General features: G+C 37.8%; 1 protein-coding gene across 1 annotated transcript in view; it reads right to left on the reverse strand.

Moving 5' to 3' along the window:
• Positions 1 to 8,526: 8,526 nt before the first annotated feature.
• Positions 8,527 to 24,615, reverse strand: part of PRMT8 (protein arginine methyltransferase 8) — a 64,363-nt gene continuing 48,274 nt past the window's right edge. Inside the window, exons 5-10 of the mRNA XM_032197179.1 lie at positions 23,826 to 23,968; positions 23,349 to 23,436; positions 20,260 to 20,375; positions 13,827 to 13,977; positions 11,155 to 11,276; positions 8,527 to 9,046 (exon numbers count right to left, since the gene is read on the reverse strand). Coding sequence (XP_032053070.1) covers positions 8,963 to 9,046; positions 11,155 to 11,276; positions 13,827 to 13,977; positions 20,260 to 20,375; positions 23,349 to 23,436; positions 23,826 to 23,968 — 704 coding nt within the window. The 3' untranslated portion in view covers positions 8,527 to 8,962. The remainder of the gene's footprint in view (positions 9,047 to 11,154; positions 11,277 to 13,826; positions 13,978 to 20,259; positions 20,376 to 23,348; positions 23,437 to 23,825; positions 23,969 to 24,615) is intronic.

Raw genomic sequence — 24,615 nt, forward strand, 5'->3', positions numbered from 1 at the left:
CTGGGAAAGCCACGTGGCAGAAAACAAGCAATCCAGGAGATTCCTGGAGTCCAATGAAGACAATTTCCTCATCCAGGTATTAGACAGAACAACCACAAGAGAGGCATTACTTGACCTGGTAATCACCAACACAGCAGAGTTCATTAAAGAAGATTGGAGGAAGCCTAGGTTGCAGTGACCACACCCTGGCTGAGTTTGTGATCTTGAGGGATATGGGCCTAGCTAAGAGCAAAGTCAGGACCCTGAACTTCAGAAGAACCAACTTCCAACTGTTCAAAGAATTAATGAATGAGATCCATCCCATGGGACATGGTCCTTAGGGACGGAGAATCTGATCAGAGCTGGCAAATCTTCAAGGATATTTCCTTGGAGCGCAAGAGCTCTCTATTCCCATATGTAATAAATCAAGCAGGGAAGGTAGGAAACAATCGTGGCTGAATAAGGACCTGCTGGTCAAACTTAGGCAAAAGAAGGAAATGCACAGACAGTGAAAACAGAGCCATGAGCACTAGGAAGAGTACAGAAATGCTAGATTTTTATTAATGATCGAACAGTATGGTTACTCTGGAGACTACACAGTGCACATGTAACACAAGCCAGTTAGCTTAATAAGCTGCTAGCAAGTAGAAACAATGATAACTAAAATCTGGCTGCTTCACCTTCAGTGGATCCTTAAATTGTCACTTCTTCTACCAAACGTCTGATTTTAAAGAAATGTGTAGGAATACATTCTAGTACAGAAATGCTGCCTGGATGTGCAGGGATGGAATCAGGAAAGCCAAGGCACTGACAGAACTAAACTTGGTGAGGGATGCAAAGAATAACAAGAATAACAAGTTCTACAGGTACATTGGCCACAAAAGAAAGACTAAAGAGAACATATCACCTCTGCAGATGAAGATGGAGAACTGGTAATGACAGATGTGGAGAAGGCAGAGGCACTTGACAACTTCTTTACCTCGGTCTTAACTAGTGGTCAGGCTTCCCACATCTCTCGAGTCTCTGAACCTTTAGGTGGGGGATGGGGGAGCACAGTCCCTCCCACTGTAAGTGAAGAGCAAAGTTTGGGACCTCCTGATGCAACTTAACAACTGCAAGTCTATGGGCCTTGGAGACGTGCATCCCAGGGTCCTGGAGGAATTGGCTGATGTAGTTGCCAAGCCACTCTCTATCATATTTGAAAACTTGTCTGTCAGGTGAAGTCCCTGGCGACTGGAAAAAGGGAAACTCACTCGCATTTTTAAAAAGGGTAGAAAGGAAGAATCGGGGAACTACAGAGCAGTGATTCCTTCTGAGATCCTTCAGATCCTCCAACTGCAACAAACAGGAGATGGAAAAGTACAGAGATGCATGTTTATCGGCAAATGTTCTGGAACTCTGTGGAGCTGGCTGGAATCCATATTTTTAATAAAAATCATTTACCCAGACCTAATTTATTAGATCTGTTAATTGATGTGAGGTTCACCTCTTGCCCAGATGCTTTCCCTTTCCAGGAGTTATTCTAAAGATATGTTTTTAACCGGTAGGGTATGTGTGTGCTAGGCTTGTAAATCATATCATGGATGTTTTTTCAGTTCTGGAAGGGATACAGGAAGGTATGAGTGATCATCCACATGCACACAAACGTTGCTCAATAAACACAGATAGCAACATCCTTCTTTTCCTTTCCAGCTGATCAGGTTCATGCAGAAATTAGTTAGAAATAAGATTTAAATAGTCTGCAGATTATGTGCAGGGCTCAGTCAGATGCGCTCTCTGACCAACAGCTTGTTTGCATAAATCTAGCCCTTTTACTACACTTTATTTTTATTTTTACCATGCTTGTTCTTCCCCCATCCAACTTGGCCCTACCCTTTCTCTAGCCTTCATCTCTCAAAAAACAAACAAACAAACAAACAAAAAAACCATTTATATTTCTGATACCATTATATGAGCAACTTTGACTTTACATGGTATTATCGATATAGTTACCTAGATGCTGCTGGCCTTGCAATTTCCAGGCACAAAAAAGATCCCCTCCTATTATCTGTGGATTTAGCCATCATGTAATCATATAACTCCTCCTTAATTACCTGTGAAGTCCAGACATCACTCATTGTGATATCTGTAAATATTAGCTTCTCACTTGCTTATTTGTTATATTCAGACTTTCTCATGTCAAGTCCAATAGCTACTCACAGCCTGTTTGGTTAGCTAAACCTCAGACCAGATCCTAATCATTTCTCTGAACACCTTAAAAAGCAATTATTTGTTGATTAACACTCACAGAGGATAGGTATGACTAACATGTTACAAGGCTTTACTTTTAGAAAGCTTCATCTGGCCAGCTGGTCATCAAACAGATGTGGGAAATGTAAGCATCCAGTATTTCTTAATATTAATTGATCCCCTGTCTTGCTGGATTGCTGTTTTTTGACTCTTCACCAGGGCTTTATACCTCCTGTCAGTATTTTTCTCAAATCCATCAGAAACCTAGTACTGTCTTAACAGCAATGATGCTTTATTTATCCTTTTTTTTTTTTTTTTTTCCTTTTCCTTTTGAATTTATGTTGTTCAGAGCACCCCCATAAAAGCTCACTGGTAAAGATAAGCCAAGGTCATAATGCATTTGTTCATCATGAAACTGGACTCTGCTTCATGAAGCCTTCTCTGGTGGGTTACACAGATTTTTGGTAACACAGGTGACGGCTTTGTACTGGAACAGGTAGGAATCAAAAGCCAGTAGGAAGGGGCATACAGAGCACAAGTGTATTACGCATATTCCTACTATGCTGTGAGAGCACAAAAGCAGTTTAGAAGTGACTAAAGTGCTGAGACAGAAAATTTGAATACAAGAATTGGCAAAGCTACAGGACACTTTAGCTGCAGAATATTGTTTTGTCTCACGTCAGAGTCTTTCTAATAGTCTTTGGACAAAATTCATAGCTTGTGTAACTTCAGTGATGGCAGTATCTTCCTTTAGGGATGTAAACTGCTCCTGTAAATTTCTCTTCCTGGAAAATTGCCAACAAGAGTGAATAAGTAATTCTGCTGAAAGATTGCTTCTTCCACTCAGCCAAATTCATCCCTCTTTTAAGTTCACAAATGTAACTCCTTGACTTAGCAATCTTTCTTCTGATGCAACTTTGTGTATGTGTAAGTTCACAAGTAGTGCTCACCCATGTGAACCTTTTGAGAGGATGATCAGCTGGTAGAAGAAAGTGGAAGAAATGATTCTTCTCCATCTTGTCAGGTACCTTGTATTGACTCATCTCTGTGTATCACGCATGATGCAAATACTATCGCAACAGAGCACCAGCTCAACATGAGCTGGCAACGTGCACTTGGAGCCCAGAAAGCCAACTGTATCCTGGGCTGCATCAACAAAAGCACGGCCAGCAGGTCAAGGAAGGTGATTCTCCCTCTCTACTCTGCTCTCAGGAAATCCCACCTGGAGTAATGCGTTCAGCTCTGGGGCCCCTGGCACAAGAAGTACGTGGACGTATAAGAACGAGTCCAGAGGAGGGCTGCAAAGATGACCAAAGGGCTGGAACACTTCTCCTCTGAAGAAATGCTGAGAGAGCTGGGGGCTGTTCAGCCTGGAGTAGAAAGACTTTATACTGGCCTTTCAGTATTTAAAGGAGGGAGGGGGGCCTACAGGAAAGCAGGAGAGGGTCTATTTATCAGAGAGTGCAGTGATAGGAGAAGGAGTAATAGCTTTATCCTAAAAGAAGGTAGGTTTAGATTAGATATAAGGAAGAAATTCTTTTACTGTGAGGGTGTTGCGGCACTGGAACAGGTTGCCCAGAGAAGCTGTGGATGCCCCATCCCTGGAAGTGTTTAAGGCAAGGTTAGATGGGACTTTGAGCAACCTGATTTAGAGGTAGGAGTCCTTGCCCACAGCCGGGGGGTTGGAACTAGGTGATCTTTAAGATTCCATTCTATGATTCTGTGACCAATAAAATAACAGCTATGTCTCCACCAACTAGCACAAAAAAAATAGAAACGTTCTTATAGTTGTTGTGTTGTTTTGTTTTGTTTTTGGATGTATTTAACAAATTGGAGATATTTGAGAATATATATTACAAATTACAGTCTGATTGTAAGCCCTGGATCCCGTGACACAGAAGAACAATTTCAAATGGGGCCCTGAGCAATGAGAAGCCTTTGAACAAAGTACAGTAGCCCTTGGGCCAGGCTGGACGGGATAAGGTGAAAAAAAAGTGCTTTATACCACAGCAGGGGAGCAAGGCCCCAACAAGAGCCTGTGGCAGCAAGCACCCCTTTGGAATTTTGCAGTCAGGGATACAGATAATCTGTGGCCTGCTGCACTCCAACTGAAAAAGAGATACTAGCAGCACATGAAGGGGTTTGAACTGCTTCTGAAGTAGTTGGTAGTGATGCACAGCTCCTTTTGGAACCTCGATTAACTGTGCTGAATGTTCAAAGGAAGGATCCCCTCTACACATCATGCAACTGATGCTACATGAAGTAAGTGGGTCACACTGGTAACACAACAGGGTTGGATAGGAAACTCCAGCCAGACACAAATGTGGGAGCTGATCATGGACTGGCAGGGATTTCAGAACATCACCAGAGGAGGAGGTGACGTCTGATGAAGAGATCCTACTGTGTAATAGACTACCAGAAAATGAGAAGCAATATCTCCTCTTCACTGATGGGTCCTGTAGTATTGTAGGAAAGCATCAGAGATGGAAAGCTGCTGTATGGAGCCCTAAACAAGAACTCACAGAAACTGCTGAAGGAGAAGGTGAATTAAGCCAGTTTGCAGAAGTGAAGGCCAGCCAGTTGGCTTTAGATACTGCTGAATGGGAAAAGTGGCGAGTGCTTTAACACTATGCTGACTCAGGGATGGTGGCAAGTGCCCTGTGGGGGTGGTTACAACTATGAAAGCAGCGCGGTTGGCAGCACAGAGGCAAACCTATCTGGGCTGCCGTACTGGGGCAAGAGATTGCTGCCTGTGTAGAGAACGTGGCTGTAAATGTACATCACATAGATGCTCATTTTGAAGAATATCAAAACAACCAGCAGGTGGATCAGGATGCTAGACTTGAAGTGGCTTAGGTGGATCTAGACTAGCATTGTAAGGGTGAATTATTTATATCTTGTTGGGCCCATGGCACCTCAGACCATCAAGGAAGAGAATTAACATATAGATGGGCTCATGACTGAGATATGGACTTGACTGTAGACATCGCTGTATGGGTTATCCATGAGTGCAAAACATGTACCACAATCAAGCAAGCCAAATGGTTAAAGCCTCTCTGGTATGGAGAACATTTAGTGACTTAAATATGAAGAGGCTTGGCAGCTTGACTATATCCCTCTACCACCAACCTGTCAAGGTAAACACTATGTACCAGCAGTTGTGGAAGCAAATACTCGATTGTAGGAAACATATCCTGTGCCCCATGACACCACCGAAAATGCTGTCCTAGGCCTTGAATAGCAAGTCTTATGGAGACATGTCACCCCAGACATAAATAAATCAGACAGTGAGATCCATTTCTGAAACAACTTCATATACACCTGGGCCAAAAAGCATGGTATTGGCCAGGTATATCATATCCCTTATCATGCACCAGCCTCCAGAAATTTGACCAATACAATGGACTGTTAAAGACTACTCTGAGAACAATGGATGCTGGGACATTCAAGCACTGGGATACACATTTAGCAAAGGCCGTTTAATAAGTTAGCACTAGAGGATCTGCCAGACAATCTGACCCCACTCGATCAAAATTTTTACATACTGTAGAAGGGATTAAAGTACAGGTAGCACACATTAAAAACTGCCTGAGAAACACAGTCTGGGTTACTCTTGCCTTGGAAAAAGTCAAACTAATTTATGGGAAGAGTAAAACTCTGCTGCAGCTAATGTATGTCATGTCAATTCTATTACAGTAGGAGTCATCTGAACTAGTGAAGAATCTTGTAAGGAACCAGGCAAATGCAGTGGTGATAGAACCAGAGCTTGCCTCAGCATGCAAAAATTGAATGCCACACACCATCTCTCTGTCCTGAAGGACCATTATGATAGATGGAGCCAAAAGTCATGGATTAAATGAACTCAACAGGCGTTTTAAAGATATAACCAATAGACTAAGGGAATGAGATCTGTGTGTATATATAAAAGGTTGGGAAAGGTGGTGGTGATTAATGAGGATGCCCTGGAAAGTGTAGGCGTAAGCATGATGTAAATGGTATGGAATAAGGGGTGGAGTTTGTCCTGGTTTTGTTGGGATAGAGTTAATTTTCTTGTTAGCATCTGTTATGGTGCTGTGCTTTGGATTTAGGATGAAAATAATGTTGATAACATACTAATATTTTATTTGTTGCTGATCAGTGCTGTTCAGTGAGAGAATCAAAGTGTTTTCTGTTTCTAAAGTTGCCTACTAACAAGTAGGCTGGGTGTGCACAAGAATCTGGGAAGGGATACAACCAGGACAGCTGATCCAAACTGACCAAATGGATATTCCATACCATATGGCATCATGCTCAACAATAAAACTAGGGAGAGTTGGCTGGTGGCTGTTGCCATTGCTTGGAGACTGGCTGTGCACTGGTTGGCTGGTAGTAAGCAATTGTGTTTTGTATCACTTGCTTTTGATTTTGGTTTTGTGTTTCTGTTTCTTGCTGAACTGTCTTTATCTCAAACTATGAGTTTTCTGACTTTTGATCTTCTGATTCCCCCATACAGTTGGGTGCTAGGGAGAGTGAGTGAACAGCTGCGTGGTAATTAGCTGCTTCCTGGGGCTAAACCACAACATCCTATCAGCCTATCAACTGATTGCACCTGGCTCTCAAGCTTGTTGCAATTATGTTTCACTGATGTTGAGCTAAGAAACCCTATGTATGCCAAATTCATTGGTGCTTTCAGAATATTAATGGTAGGTAACATGTGTAAGGGCCTTGGAAGCCTACATTTTCTTTTTGATCACTGTGATTTGATTAGTTCTTTATGTGATGGGGAAGTATGTGCTACGCTTTTGATGTGAAGAAAAGCGCAAGTCAGTTTCCTAGAGCTGAAAGTAACTGGTCTGGCCATTGTTTTAAAGTCAAGAGTATCTTTATACAAATGGACGCGGCAGAGAAAAAAATCTAGAATTCCTTACCTTGAAGTTCTAGAATCACAGAAGTGTTGACAGAAAGAGATTTCTGGAAGTTTTTCTGTTCTAAGACATTACTCACTGTGTGGATTTCTTGAAAATTACAGCAATATTTGACAGAAATAATGCCAGTAATTTTGTGAGGAAAGTTATTTACCCCACTCCAAGAATATGAAATAAAGTGCTTTAAAAGAACTGTGATGAACTACACTGCAAACAGTAATCTTTACTGCTGAATTACAGTTTAATTTCATTCTACATAGATACCATGTAATACAATCCCTAGACCATAATCTTTAGACTATAAGAAAATGGAAGTACTATACAGTTTTCATGAAGAGAAAAGCAGTATTTCAGGTTTCTAAAAAGTGAAAAGCTGACAATCCTATGCTGGCAAAACAAGAACCTGCAAACAGCTTACTGATCAGCAGCATTCTTAGCTCACATATTCAAGTAAGCTTTATTTACAGGTGATTAAAAAGACTTTTCAGGCAAAAAAAAAAAAAGGCAATCTCATCCAATAAATGATGGAACGTGATTTTGTGCCTAATGCTATAGTGACTGGAAGATTTATAATTAGGAATAATGATGCAGTTTTTGACAAAGTACTTGTCATTAAATGGTCAATATTCATATATTAAAAATACTCAATGCATACATATGAAAAACTATACGCAGTTAATATATTACCTATAACCATAAGGTATTGTAACAAAAACAAGGAATGTAAGGGGATGGGAAAGATACAGACATCTTAGTAATATCAGAAGCCATAGATACTTTTTTAAAGACATCAACTTGTTCCAGCAAATCACTGCACTCTTGAGACTAGTATTTGCATTTTAAAACTCATCTAAAACATCAACAAAAGGAAACACTAATTTCCTATTTTTGAAAATGGTTTTGTATTAAGAATCTTGCAGAGAACAGAAATGGGCAAAAAAACTAGAAGGCCAAAAAACATGAACTGCCCACCATTTCAGAGACTTTGCATTCAGCACATTTAAATACCAGCTGTCTGATTTCAGAAGGTCTCATGCAAAATCCAGCTATGAAAACTCACCACAGAATATATTCTAGAATAAAACACTAATGTTCTTTAAAGATCTGACAGAGGTCCAGTTGTGGAGGTGAATTTTAAAAATCACGGTCCATATTTTCCAGATGGATATTGTAAGAGATACTTGTTGATCCTTCTATAAAGTCCCAGCTCTTACCTACATTTTGCATGGAATATTTCCCAAAGCTCTAATTTTGGACAGTTAATGACACCTGGAATATAACACTGCCTAGAGTAGTGCTATTATCTTTCCATAACTGCATAATGAAAATTAAGTAATCACAAAACAAATTCCAATTATGAAGCAACATTTTTTTCTCATGTACAATATATATATAATATTATTTTATATTGTATTATATATAATATTTATACTATATTTAATATTAAATTAATATTCAATACTATCATGGTGATGTGTTTTAGTGGTCTTCTATATTGAAGACGCTGCCTTAATCACCTGTAACATGCAAAGCTTGGAAGAACCAGAAATTCACAGTAAGTAGTACAATTTTTATATGCATCCTCTGCCATCCTAAAGTTAACCAGAACACTCAATACTGTTGTTTGTTTTTCCTATATGTTTGACAAAAGCTGTGGTTCTGTACACTGTACATTCACAGAGGGATCCCAGCCCTCTGTACTATCTGCAAGAGGTATCAGGTTACCGCTTTCCATTGGAGTAAACGTTCTAATGTTTAATATAATAATCTTGTGATCAGTTGTTCCTAGCTTGAAGTTCAGCTGTTCAGGACTTGATACAATTCTTTTCATCTCACCAAGAGGTTTCTTGCTAGCGCATTTTGTAGTCATTAGATACTGATGTTTCACATAGCTGTCCTTTGAAATCCAAGTCTACGGTAAAATCCAGGTCACGCTGTAAAAAGATTTAAATGTAACAAGTAAGAAAGACCATTAATTTTTTATGAATTCAGTTATCATCTCTGAGTTTGAAAAGACCTGAAGATTCAGGAGATGCATACTGTGGTTTCAAACTTTTCTTTTTAAATGTTGCTAACGCTGAAAAAGCAGGATGTAAGATGTGTAATAGCATTATGTTTAGGGCATATTTGTGTATTCTGCTCAAGGCTGCTTTAGTGTCCTGGTTACAACCTGAAATGCTATGCTATCATAAGTATTCTATATTATTTTTTTAGGGCATACCTGATTGAGATGATCCTAATTTAGCATAAAGGGCTTTCAAATAGGAGTTATTCCAGAATAGATCTGGTAAACTTCCCATTGTAGACAAACCCTCAGCCATTCTTTATCTTATAATCACATGTTTTTTGGATAGCTGCACTACGTAGACCTACATCTATGGTGTCCCTCTACAGGCTTCATGTTTCAGAAGACCAAAGAATTAAGCCTTTCAAAACTAAGAGAATCAAAATAGTCTGTCTTAAGATAACTATCAAGAACACATTTGTTTTAACACCTAAATCTGCATTCAGATTCTGTGCGAACAAATTTGAAATATTTTGAAATATATAAAATATATAAAAATATTTTCTGAAATATTTTATTTTACCCTCTAGAGAAAAGGGCAATGAATTGATACATTCATAGAATCATTTAGGTTTGGAAGACCTAAGATCATCAAGACCAACTGTTAACCTGTCAAGTCTACCACTAAACCATGTCCCTAAGCATCACATCTACACAGCTTTTAAATACCTCCAAGGATGATGGCTCAAACACTTTCCTGGGCAGTCTGTTTCAGTACTTCATAACCCTGTCACTGAAAGAAATAAATGTTCCTAATATCCAACTTAAACCTCCCCTGGCACAAGTGGATGGCATTTCCTCTTGCCCTAACGTATGTTGCTCGGGAGAAGTGATTGAGACCCCCATCTCACTACAGCCCAAAAGAAAATGTTTCAGTCTGCCCAAGGCCATCAAGGTGGGAAACACACTGTTCTCTACTCTCACAGCAAGCAGTAAGCTTCAAGAGTGAATGTGATTGTTTTAATTACAAAATTACAAGTTTATTTTGTGTTTATTTCTTCCCCTGTATAAACACTACTATGAAAACCATATCCAATCTCGTTTTAGTAGGATAAAAAGGAAAAGTAGTGAAAAAAAAAAAAAAAAAAAGGAAAGTAATGATATGTTAAGACTTGCCACAGTCAACAAATACAATATTCCTAGAACTGCAACTGTATGGATGTATTATTATCAGATTATATTAATGGCTGTATGTGGTAATAAAAAGTGAGGAGATTCCACTCAAAGGTTTCGGCTGAAAATGGTACCACTGTTTCTCACAGAAGCCATACTTCCTTCTGTTTATCTGTACAGGCAGGGGTTGCTCATCACACGATGTCTCACAGTCTTCTTACAAGTTTAAAGAAGCTCTGAATCACTGGTATCAGCCCACAGCAGAGAAACTGAGGAAGTTCTCAGTCATTATCATGTGATATCCATTGTGTTTAGCTTTAGTTTTGAACAAAACATCAGTATGTGCACTGTCGTGACTTTGAAACAACCATAGTGAGTTCAAGTACATTTGATTAGTGAGTTCAAACAGAGATTCACTGAAAACTGTTACTTAATTTCCTGAAGGGTGAATTCTTGGGCACTGAGTGGAAAATGTGGTCATAGGTGTGGAGTTTACTCTTAATCATCCTATCTTTGGCAGGGGGGTCTTACCATTGATTTTAGTGACAATATGAAAAGATCCTTGCCTGCTTTTGTCACAAAATATGAGCCAATCTGGTTGCAGAGGGCAGCTGACTTGGTGATGTATCTGGACCATTTCTTCCTCCCCTTGCTAGCTTGTTTGCAAGCTGTCTTCTGTGATGTTAACACTGCATTATCATTGCTGTCACGAGCTTTGATGAAGCTATGACTACAGGTCTTACTAATAAACATGAATTTAGAACCTTTAGCATGCTCATTGTTTTACTTATATGTATTTTATTTACTATTGATTAATATTTGTCATCAGTAGAGTTGGAATTAGAAGCAGTGGTGCTGACTTACCACATTTTTTGCATTTGGTTTCATGGATATTGTTCCATATATTTCTTCTCCTCGTCTCACAGTTAGATAGTCCTCTAAGTAGAAGACAGTTTGCTTCCAGTGAGTATAGGGAGCATCAGGTGCTAAAATATATATATATGGGCATTACTATTGGCCTTTAAATTGAACTTTTATCTTATAAACCAAATTAAGATTTGCAAACGATTGAAAAAAGGCCCTTCTCATAGAATGATCTAACTCATATAATATATTAACAATCATGCTTTACAACAACACTATTCTATTGACTGTTAGTGGGTTGTCATATGATTTTTACTGGAATATGTCAGATATGGATTCATCCAGCAAGAGGGAGTCTATGAAGAAGCTTACTGATCATGACAGGGACTTTTTTGATTCTTTCCTTTCAACTTACACATATTCAAGCTAAGGAAATCTTTACCACTACGTTATTTGAATGTCGGAAGTGAAACTTAGTTCAAAAATAATTACACAAAACCATGGAAGAAAGCTTCATAAAAAACTGCTAATCACAATGACACAGGTGAAATCTTTGACTCATGATTCTGAAACAGCACAAAATAGATGTTTCAAGAAGAACACAGCTGGGGATAGGGTACTTGCACCTTGACCTGCTTTTACTTTTTTTTTTTAATGCTATAGGTGATTGCCAGAGAAGGATACTGATCTAAATGAACCCCCAGTCTTGCTTAGTAGATCCACTTTTATGCCCTTTAATTTTATAAGTAAAAGATAAATTCTGCCAAGTGTCTGTCTTCGTTAAATCTGGGGTTCCTTTGCTCAAGTATTTCAATTAATTAGTTTAATTGTGTCTTTAGAAATCAATACTTACTTTGGGTTTGTCTTCATTTCATGTCTGTCTTCAGGCCTGAGCATGCACTAGACAACTATTTTGTATTTATATTTCTTTTCCCTCAAAATCTCAGTGCTGCTCCTTATCATTGGGAGAAAACTAAATATGTTATAGATCCTGAGGACAACAGCACACACTTTGCAATCCTACTTCAAACCTGGACCTCCAGTATTGCCCTACTTGCTGTTTGGAAAAGCTTGCCCTTTCAAGCTAGAGAGATCTGAGGCAGAGGTTATCCAAAATTTAGAACTCTCACCTGTTCTCAGAATGGTACACTGCAGAAATGAAATTCATCTCAAAGAGAGGTGACAAAGCTAAACCATCATCTCAGCTACTGGAAAGAGGTTGCTGCTTACAAAGAAAGGTCATCTTCTCCTAAAACAGGTGAGATGAACTGCCTTTTCACTTGTTTGAGAATAGGAGAATCTAGATGATACTGCATATAGTTGGCTCCAATATCAATTCCATTCTGACAAAATTTATGTAAAGCTGCAACCAACACCTGCTTGTGACAGGACTCCTTTCGGAATGCTTATTGCAAGTGTATTTTAAATGATGTATCCAATGTTTCCCTTTTGCTTATTAATGTATTATTCTAGAGTAGTATATTCTTGGGAGATATTTTATTCTGCCTTGGGCATTAGTCTTTTAGATACTTATCTCAGAGACTTTTTCCTGTTGTGTAAGACTGGCTGGCCAGGAATTTTTTTATTCCTGTACATGCTAAACCTGTAAACTTTAATGTAATGGTGCCAATTTCCTTTGCCCCTCTTTCAGGTTTTCATTTTACTTATTTTGATTTACTTATTTGTTTTAATTTCTGATTTAAATTCAGATGTTTGAGTAGTCCCTAGTGAACTTGCACTGGTAATTTCTGCCTGTCATTGGTTACTGACACCAATGGGAAGTTACTGACAAGTGGGAAGTACTGTAGTGTAAAATCTTTACAGACCAGGGAAATGTGTTTACTGAAAAAACATAAGAATATGACGTATCAAATAATATTATCCATAAGGTTATACTTCTAGAATAAAATATAAGTAAACATTTTATCAAAGTACTTCAAGTTTTGATTCTCAGTGAAGAGCTAAGAGTTGTGAGAGGAAAAAAAAAAAAAAAAGATATTTACCAAAATATTTAACTTACATCAGGTTCCATTTACACTACTTTGAGGTGTGCAATAATGGCAGGAACAACCAGCAGCAACAATATTTTGTTATTCTTGTCATTAAACCAGTTATGAGGTTTTTACATTTCTTGAAATACCAGCTGGTTTATTTGGTCTGGCAAAACATTCCTCATAGGAATGGAGTTATTCTTTTTAAGTATCTGCTCATCAAGGTAAGTTAGAATTTTGCAGATGGGTTGTTAGAGATGATTTACATAAGCAGTATATGTGTGGTTATTTTGGAAAAAAAAAAAAAAAGATACTGTTCTAGACTCAGAAAAGCAAGAAACATTTGTTGAGTTTATAGTTACATGGAAACTGAGCTTTCCCTCTTACAGAGGCAACAATCCCATATTTAATCTGAGAAACTTGACACAGTATTAAGATAGAACTGGTAATAGGCACCTGACTGGTTCCTTCTGAGCTCTAAGCTTGGTAGCCATTTTGAAATACTGCCACTGCTTTTGCAGAGTTCTTACATGCAGTTGTCTTTCCCCATCCTGCTGACCTCTTCCAAAGTGACAAAAATTTTTATCACTGAAATGAAAACTTAGTGGTATAGTAAACTGTCATGTACCAGCAGTACTGACACACCAATATAGAAATGAAACAAAAAGAAGCGCAGAATACCTGTAGAAAATCCCATCTTCTTGTGACACTTTGTAAATTCAATATTAAAATAGGTGACCAAGGCATGAATGTAATCATTACGCTGAATTTGGAGGCAGAATGCAGAAGTAAATGCCAGTTCTTCAGTCTTCACTGTATAGATGTCTACTTCCTGAAGAGAATGAAAAAAAAAACCAACACATTTATATGCAGATGTCTGTGACTTTAAGTGTTAAGTATGTATTTAATCATTTCATTTAATAGTCAGTAACAAAGACAACTGTCAGCCCTTTACACTGTAAGAAATCTGCAGTACATTTGAATATATCAAATCATCAGTAAATGATCCAGTTACCTGACTGAGTTGACAGTATGAGGTCAGTCACAGAAGTGTGCCCCTGGGAATGGCAGGAAGGAGCTGCAAGAGCTGGAGGAAATCAAGGTACAAGTGTGCTTTGACAAATAGAGGCATAGTGGATGTTGAAATGGAGATATATGTCCCAGCTTTAAGACTTTTCATCGCCAGGGACTGTCAGCATGAGGAAAGATGGCAGAATTGTTTTTATTTTTGTTTTTCATAAGAATAAACTTCTGATTTGTTTGAGCAGCTCTGGAAGGGAATATGCTTTGGCTAGGTGATGTTAAGCAGTCAAAACATTTGAGGAAAAACAGGGGTCTGCTTTTTGCTGATTATGCTTTCTAATCCGGTGTCAGGTAGTAGATGCTAAATAGCAGGCACAGGGATGTTACTCTTCAACTATACAGATGGAAATCATGTAAATTATATTACGGCTTGATTGCAGTAGTTGGGAGCAACAATCAGTCTACAAGACTGCTTATTTTTATTGATAATTCAAATCTCACTGTTCAAGGTTTAAACTGAGTTTTTTTAGACTGATCTGATTTTCTCAGCTAGGTATTGCTTTCGTCTGCAATACTAACAAGACTGGTACTCATGATAGGGAGGATACTATGTCTGAAATGCTATCTATTATATTTGAATGCTATGGGAAATCTTTCCTATCACCATACTTTCTGGTATTCTAAGCATATTTGGCTTCACTATCTTTGCTGTACTTGTCAGAACTTATTTGGCAGGAGACCCTCAAACTGTTTTGCTCTCTATTATCAGAAGAATCAGTTTTAACAAAAAAACTGTCCATGCTGACAGAGAAATAAAAGTTTTGTAAGCAGAAATCCAAATTTCCTCTATTCCACTAACATGGAGGACCAACACTATGAATCATATCATTGATCTCACCAGCATTACTTCAGACATACACTGCAGTAATGCAGAGTAGGAACTGGAATATCCATGCAGAATAGAGGGATCTTTTGTGATTACATTCTATAATCTAAGAGAAGTCTGCAAAAATAGACATCAAAAGATTCAACCGTATCTCAGTTACTGAGCCCTTTGCATGGGTCACGTATCATGCATTTCTGACAATCTGAAAACTTACAGTGAAATGATTTAAGAAAGCTATAGTTTTGGTCTATCTAATTCACAATACTGCTCAAGAATAACTTAACTGTAACGAAAGTGATTCTATTACATTGCATTGGCACTGTGAATCACTACAGCTTATAACTGACCCACGCTTGTAAGTGGTCATTTAGAGCTGGGCTAGCCTTCAAATGTTCTTCCTCACACACACAAGAAGGTAAATTTGAAAAAAAGCATAACGAGAATAAGAATTTCAGTTTTGAAACTGGTCTGATCCCTGGTTTGGTGATCCCTTTGAATCTTACTCTGTCAACTATATATTCTGATATTAAACATCACTGTTCATTGAATGTTGCTTGATTACAGCTAACAGTCTAGAGAATAAATCTACCTTTGTATAAAATAAGGAGAAAAGTCATGATTTACCACATTTCTTTTTAAATAACTTACTGAAAAAGCAACAAAATGGTCATAGTTAAGCAGGGATCTCATCAAAATATAGCTCCTAATTATATTTAAAAAAAAAAAAAAGTGTTAAGCTGAGCAATGACAACAGTGTCAGAAACATCAGCTAAATAAGGATGTCCATGCTGTGGCTGATGCTGCATGAAAGATAGTGAGGCATCCTGTACTACGTTGTTGCAGAGGGACTGCTAGAGCCTAAGTTTTTATAAACTGCAAAATTTTAGTTCTTGGGCTGTGTGAGAATAATTGTTTTAGGACTGAGCAAATGATGTATAGAATATAATTTAGTATCACAGGGATGGTTACAGAGAAGTTCAGATGAGGTGTAGCCAGCTATGGTGTTTGAATGGTGTCATTTCTAGCTGAAGGAAACATAATTGATGGGAGAAATGGCTCATAATTGTGTCTACTGATGGGAAAAATACTGACTTGCTGATTGACCCATTTTCTCACATAATTAAGGTAGCATTTAGGGTATGCTACACTTACTTAGCTAGGATTGTGTGGGCAACAAGATCAGATAAGCATTCAAATCTCAGTGCCTCTTTTTCTACTTCTATAAGGACTATGGTTGGGGAAGGGGGGGGAAAGGGTTGATTGCTTTTTGTTTTGTTTTTTTCTTCCTCTCCTTTCTTTTTTCTTCTATTGGTTTGGACAATGAGGGTCAAATGGTCACCCACACATAGGGTGTGACTGTGAAGACAGTGTTATTCATGGTAGGTAAAGATGTTGTACTGATGTAGAACTGGGGGACAGGCAACATTGGTAGAAACAATATTGTCAGCTTCAGAAATGGATTGATTTGAAGGCTGAGAATTGAAGGCTAAGAAAAAAAATAGTAAAATTAGTTGCTAAAGAAAAAAGAAAGTTTTTATTTATTTATTTATTTATTTATTAGGGAGTGCAGTATTAATGTGGGAAGAGAACAAACAACATTAACTTCTGTGTATTTGGGATGGGCAATGAAAGGAAGAATTGATTATAAGGGATTATTTTGTTTTCACTAGGTATCACAGCATATGCTAGTTTCTATTAAACAAAATAATGGGGGAGCAAGTGTAGCTGGGGTTTTTAAGACAGCAGAGGCCTTGGACTCCTACATTCTGAAAGCTTTTCCTGTTTGTACAGGATGAAATCCCAAAGTTAATAGGTTGGATTTTTTTTTTTTTGGGGGGGGGGGAAGGGCGGGGAGGCAAGGGGATGAAGGGAGGCATAGGCAGAATTAAATTTGAAGATGCTGAAAGACTGTGGGGAGGATAGTTGGAGAGGAAAGAGTGACAGGGAAAGTTATTTAGTGGGGTCAAGAGACATTTTGATGTGGAGAAAAGAATGGAGAAGAAAAAAAGATTGTTTGAAGACTAGGAAGTAGTCAAAATAACCGAGAAAGAAAGGTGAGAAGTAGATGGCATAGGTGCTTATTGCTTTACTTCAGGAGAAGCTGGAAGAAAGGAATGTGATAAGGGAGCTCTCTCAAGTTGCAGTGAAGCAAGAGGAAAGTCTCAGAGTGTGAAGAGGAAAATGCCTTAATCTAAACCTCATGGGTCAAGATTATGGTGGGAGAAGGACATAAGAGTCATTGGAGTTCACAGACAATTGCCTCACCTGTGTGGCTGGATGTCTCTCTGAGCAAAGGTAGATTTTTGCAGAAAATACTGCAGGTCCTTTGAAATTAGGCTCCATATAGGTGAATCAAGATATTTCCAAAATAGTGGAAATGTCTCAATGTATTGGATATTTGAGCATATAGGTTGGTTTTGCTTTGCAATTATGCATTTTTTTCTCTGATAAACAAGAATGTGTATTAAAAATCATTACTTTTTTCCACCTTTCTCCCCCCTTCTTTCTCCCCCCTTTTTCACCTCCCACCTTTCACCCCCCAAAAAAACACCTTTCTCCCCCCCTACACCTTTCTTCCCCGCACACTTCCCCCTCCCCTTTACACCTTTCTCCCTCCCACACACACCTTTCTCCCCCCACACAATTTTCTTTCCCCCGCCCCCTCTTCTCCCTTTTTTCCCTCTTTCTTTTCTTTTCTTTTCTTTTCTTTTCTTTTCTTTTCTTTTCTTTTCTTTTCTTTTCTTTTCTTTTCTTTTCTTTTCTTTTCTTTTCTTTTCTTTTCTTTTCTTTTCTTTTCTTTTCTTTTCTTTTCTTTTCTTTTCTTTTCTTTTCTTTGTGGTTCATGTTTTAAATAACATTAAACTGTGTAATCTTAAATTGCTTTTGTGACCTGCAGGGGCTTTAAACTATTCCTGGAATGTGTGGGACAAATGGGAGAATATTGGAAGATTGTTTTTTGTTCTTTGTGGCTAGACAGTGGAGGAGATTCAGAAGTGTTTTCCAACAGTATTTTTTATTATAAACTGGATTTGGCGTATTTTTTGTTCTTGTATGGTTCTGAGTTTTTGTCACTCAAATTGCAGGCTTTCTACAGCTGTACAGCCAATTGAGTTATTGTTATTGTAGTCTCTGGTACTGACATCAAATCAAAATTAATGAATAGAAAAAAGTTTTGAGTCAACGCAAACCCACGTGTATTTCTGTAATGTGCAACGGGATCAGAGAAGAGAACACAGCCGTTATACTGAATTTGAAACTACTATTTTTTCAGGCAATGTTACTGAAAGTAGTAGGCCATAAGAAGGTCATTTGTACACTTTTCCTGAGATGTTTGTTGACTCTGGTTACCTGTCCCTGAAGATGCTTTGATCCCACTGTCCTCCCTGCCAGATTCCCTGTCCAGAATTTAAAGAGAGGCCTTCAGGAAAATTCCTATGCCCCTAGGATATATTTAAGAGATCATTCAAAGCAGAAGTGCTTCCATATCAGAGAAGTTGCTTGTATTCCTTGCACACACTGCACCAGTGCACCTGCAGTTAGAGAGTTCCTTGAGGGGTTCAAGACTCAGGTTACATCTCATTCCTGAAGAGTACAAACAAGGAAATTTTACTCATGTCCAGCATTCTAGGTTAGTGTCATGGCTACATAGCACACAGAGGTTGCTTTCTTTTGCTGGTTTTGTAGAACAATTCAGAGCATCTAAACTGAGAATTGAAATTACTGCAGAACAGGGCTCTGGCTGGTCCATTAAGAATGCATCTAGCAACTAGTCCATCTACTGACTGATGTACAGGGAACCTAGATTCATCTGGTAGGCACCCTAAGTTAGCTGTTAAAGCAGGTAGGTTGAATTGACCCCTAAAAAAACCCTTTGTGAATCAGCCAAGCTATCTTGAAATGCCATAATAAAACACTTGAACAATTAAACATTATTGCTTTGTTTATTCTCAAATGAGCATGCATCTTTTAAAATTTTTATTACCAGAGAAGCCAGTCAGTTTTGCCATCTCTCACTCTCCAGAGATATTTTATGGAATCTAAACAATTACTTATTTTCTGGCTTGGGCTGTTTTTAGACACAACTATCCTGTGCTCCCTTTAGCACATACGTGTTCACAAAGAATTTCTATTTTCTATTCCTTTTTGCTTGTTTCAGTAAAGGTTCTACAAACAACAGGTATGTCTTTCTTTCTTGTGTATAGGAAAACGTAATATTGTGTTTATTATTGGCAAAAAAAAAAAAAAAGACAAAAAAAAGAACAAAATGGAACTGAATCTTTGGGATAAATGAGCAAACTTTTGGCTTCATGTAACTGATCCTGCTACTGCTATTGAAGGAGACAGCCTTATTCACGTGACTAGTCCCACATAAGGAGGACTCCTACACATGGGAGGAATATTAGAGCTTTGTGTTCCTGTAGGCCACCATTTCTTAACATGGTCTTGTGAACAGAGAGTAGTGACCATTCTGTCTTATATGCAGAACAGGGGACAAGTTAATCCCTGACTGCAGGTGCTGGGGCTGGAAGAGCACAGTAACATTATGGATAAGGCTAAAAATTAGAAATTTGCACAAAAACTAGGTTCCAATTCTGATCTCACATTCTGGAATAAACTAGTGTTATTTCACCAGAGTGTTATTTCACCATATATAACATATATATAACATAGTGTTATTTCACCATATTTTTGATTTTGACCAATTCAGAAATCAATGCTTCAGTCTTTTTTACTCCAGACAATTAAAATACCCCTTCTCAGCACCTTGCTATCAGTAATTTTCAACCTCTATTTACAAGGTAAGGCAATTAAAATTCGTATCTAAAACTACCATGTCTCTATTTATCCAGTGTTTGGACATGTATTATTATAAATGTCTTAAGTTAGAGCTTGACATCCACTTACAGAAGTAGCCAGATAAGTACAGAGTCAAAAGAAGCATCTCACTTTTGGGTATTCCATAAGGAATCTAGATATTAATATTCTTGTTCTGCTCAGTGGACAGCTAAGCATGTGCAACATACCAGTACTAATTTAAAACTTTGTACAGTTTTCCCTCTTACTGTGAGAGAATTCTATGATGATTGCTTCTGTAGCTGGTTAAAAGCATACAAAAATATTAATAAAGCAAAAGCAGCAGGTCTCCAAAGAATTCTACAGTTAGGTATAAACATTCATGATTAGGTGTATTTGGAATTACCAAACCTTTATTAAACAGGCATTGGTCACCACTTGCTTTGGATCTACTATGTCCACCAGAGGCTCCTTCATGGCAACATCCCTAATACAGGTCATGTCAAAGCCGTACACATTCTCCCACCCTGTCAATGCAAATAGATGTGTCAAAGATCAGCAGTGATAATCAAAATTTTTTGTTTGTTTGTTTCTCAAAGCATATTTCCTTCAAAATTATTTGTATGATCAACTAATTTTCAGTTTTCCTCATTAACTCTTTGCTTGCTGCCACAGTAGTCTATATCATATTTTATAGATAAAGCAGTCATGGCAAAATAACTGTAAATGTATATCTTTCAATAAGTGGCCTTTGATTTTGGGTATCCTCCCTATGCTCTGTTATATGAGATTTGTTGATGATTTTCAGAGTTTTGGATACCTGAGAGTTTTGCCCAAAGTCACATAATATAGCATGTCAGGTTGAAACTTGGGAATAGCCTTCAGAAGTATTTCCTATTCCTTCTGGGTAGTATTTCCTTATTTTTGTAGGTTGTTATTTGGTCGGGTCTTTATATGCATACTCTTTTAATTATCTAAGTAACTTTTAATTTTATGAAGCAAATTACTGACAGGAGTAGAATTACATGTGTTTCAGTATTTGGAGGATCCAAGCTTTAATCTGCATATACACTATGACAAAAAGAAAAAATATCCTCCTTCTAATCTATTTAAATTATCAGATCAGCCATGCTGATCTTCTGTATTTGAACTTTTCTGATTGTCCCAACAAATGCTTCTTGCGTTTTTTTTTTTTTTTTTTTTTTGAACAAACAGTACCCTATGAAACAGTACAGTGGATCTGCTTTTAAGATCTCTTCACAAAATGAAAACAAAGGCCTGAAAAAAGTGAAATGCTAGTCTTATGAATCATCTGAATCAAGTTCCATTCAGCAATCCATTTGAAAGGCTGAAAAGAAAGTCACAAAGTTGTTGTGGGATACAGCCTGTACCGAGCAGAAGTCCAGCTAGAAAAATTCAGTGAACATTTAAAAAAATGTTTGAAAACAAGTAAAGTATGCAAGTTTGAAATGTCTTTTTTTTTTTTTTTTCTTTATCCTCAGAACATAGCATTTATGCTACCAGTGTTCCTAGTGGGCTATGTGTAAAAATGAAGTATGAGCAAAAAAATCTGTGTGGTTCTAAATGGGAGCTAAACGGGACATGAATAATTCTCTGATACTTTACCTTTTTGTTGGGCTGTCAGTTTCTCAGCATTTCACGGGGGTTGGTGATCATGTTAGTTTCTGGTACTGTAACTATACGGGAACTTCAGATTACATTTATAGAAGCCATTTGTTTTTATGTGTTTACTTAGAGAAGATTAAGTAGGAAACCCTGAAGAAAAAGTTCATTAACAGACTTGACGTCTCCATCACTTGATGTACTTCAACCTAGATAGGATGCCTTTAAATATATACCACAGCCTATACTAGAAATGTATCAAAGGAGTTACAAGATAAAATTCTGTTTTACATTTTGCAGGAAATCAAATTGAATACAGTAGCCCTCTGTGGTATTAAGATTTTGGGAAATCAGAATTAATTTGATGTTTTCTGAGTGCACTTTGAAATATTTAGCCGTGCCTCTCTTGTGAATACAAGACTCTGTCTTCCATCTTAAGAGAGGAAAAAATTAAATGTAAGGAGATACCATCAAGGAGTTATGAACCAAAAAGAGAAACAAAAACAAGGCAGTAATGCAGATAGGTAGAGATACAGAAATAACTGAATACAGAGTAAACAATGGAGATATAAAAAGAGAGGACCAATCAGGCGAAACCAGAAAAGAATATCTTAGAAGAAAATAAAATTTTAGAAAAAAAAAAAGCCTGAAGCTTTTTTAAATTATGGGGAAAAAAAGAGTTAAAAACAGGTGCATTGTCTGTGAGAAAAGAAAAAGGCTCAAGGCCTAGAAAAGAATGAGTTCAAAATAAAGATGAAAAAAGGGAATTTTTAATCCTGTGGCTTTGATTCTTTTACAGAATGGATGCCATAAACATCCTTCTGAATCTATAAATTTAGCTGTCAAGGTCACCACAAAAGTGAAGAGAAAAAATCTAGGCTGTACTTGAGGAGTTGATATAACTTTCTCTTGCACTTACAGAGACCTTTTTTTTACCAGCCTACTACACTGGGATTGCTTTTGACCCAAGGTACCTTTGGCATATGCATTGGCAATTCTGCCTATTGCAACTGAATATGATTAGAGAAACAGTAAACTTCTTTTTCTGACAGGCTTTTGAGTGGAAAAGAATGCAGAGTTAGGCATTTTTATCTGCAGGTTGGTGGGACCCACAAATGTTTCTGATGCTTGTATTCTTAATAAAGCTGCTTAGGCGTTTTTGTGATTTTTTTTTCCATAACAGAAAATGCCATTATGTGAAATTGACCCACTCTAAAAAGTAAATAAAAGCCAATGAAAAAAGGAAAACTGAAACTATGTAGAATTTGATCATACTATCCAAACCATTTTTTTAGGAAGGTCCTCTCTGAAAGGCAACGCAGCCCATAGACCACCTGAAGTGCCTCTACACCAATGCACACAGTATGGGAAAATAAGCAGGAGGAGTTGGAAGCCATGGTGCAGTTAGAAAGCTGTGATTGGATTGCTATCATGGAAATGTGGTAGGACAAATCACACTGATGGAACATATCACCTCTGCAAATGAAGATAGAGATCTGCTAATGACAGATGTAGAAAAGGCAGAGGTACTTAACAACTTCTTTGCCTCAGTCTTAACTAGTGGTCAGGCTTCCCACATCTCTCAAGTCCCTGAACCTCTAGGCAGGGGTTGGGGAAGCAGAGTCCCTCCCACGGTAAGCAAAGAGCAAGTTCAGGACCTCTTGACACAACTTAACAAGTACAAGTCTATGGGCCCTGAAGACATGCAGTTCAAGAAGTCCAAGGTGCTGCACCTGGGTTGGAGCAATCCCAGACAGTAGCATAGACTGGGAGAAGCACTCATTGAGAACAACCCTGCTGATTAAAACAGGCCACTGTACGTCAAATATTTCAGTGAAATAACAGTAAAAAGTGTTTATTGTTAGGCATGTACTTACAGTGAATTTTGAAGTCCTTATACTGTCTGTCTTCAATTGCTACCACGTACAAAGCAGCTCGGTCTGGAAACATTAGCCCTCCTGGTTTCTGTTGATGAATTGTGGGGAAATGGATCTCGTAATCTATTCACCTGACAAAGACATCACATTTTGAACTGCACATACGAAAAACAGACAAGCACCCCTTGCATGCCTTTACTGTTTTCCTTCAGTTTGTCACATCAGCTTTAATCTCAGCAATTCTTGCAGCCTGCGGCAATGTCATTAGATAGTGTCTATATGAATTACATCAGCAGTCAATCAAAAACAAATCTTTTTAACTGAGATTCCCTTTGTTAACCTCTTTGTTAAAGCCTAGGAAATTGCATTTGGAGATATAACTGTCTCTTTTTATGTGGACAGTAGCAGAGGAAGGCCCGTAGTTAGAAAATAAGTGCTGATTGTTCCAGAAAGGAGCATAACATGCAAAGCACCTACCAGCCACTTGTCTCGTGCGAAGATGACTGTGTTTAACATTGACTCATAGAAAAGACAGTAACCCATCCACTCGCTGATGATGATGTCTACTTTATCCACAGGTAATTCAACTTCTTCCACTTTACCTTTAAATATTGTGATTACTGAAAAAAGAATCCAAAGAAATATGTTTCACATAATAAAACACCTGACTTTCTTGCTGGTGAATGACAGGTTGACCTTTTCAAAATCATTCTCTTCTTGAATGCCTGTAGATTAGGGGTAACCTCATGTGACTCAAAGGACTTACACACTAAAGCTCTCTGCAGCAAGTACAATAAACACAAGTTTTAGCATCCGTATAAGAAGAAAAAGAAAAAAAGCCCATAGATCAAAAACAACAGAAAAATGAGGCCTTACCTGGTTTACCTGCATGTTCTCATTTTACATGCCCTATGGAATTTAGTAGATTTCTAGATTACTAACTATGTAATGCAAAAAATCCACCTAGAATCCTTTAAACAGTCTTGTAGGGTTACACATTCATGATCTTATTGTTCAGATATTAGAGATTTATGGAACTAGAACGTAATTCTCATCTGCTTTTCAAATGTTACATTGGCTTCATAATGAGAGAACTGAGGCTTATTACATGAATTCTGGGGGCTGACTCAACAGAGAAAAGTCAAATTCAGCCTGATAGTATGCAAACAAGAAAATTTGTACAAACATGTTTCTGTAATTAAAAATGTTTTTCCTTCCTCTCTGCTTCATTATTTCATCTTTTATAACATACGGGTGTTCTCAGTCT

This window comes from Aythya fuligula, chromosome 1 (assembly GCF_009819795.1).
Source record: "Aythya fuligula isolate bAytFul2 chromosome 1, bAytFul2.pri, whole genome shotgun sequence".
NCBI classification, from domain to species: Eukaryota; Metazoa; Chordata; class Aves; order Anseriformes; family Anatidae; genus Aythya; species Aythya fuligula.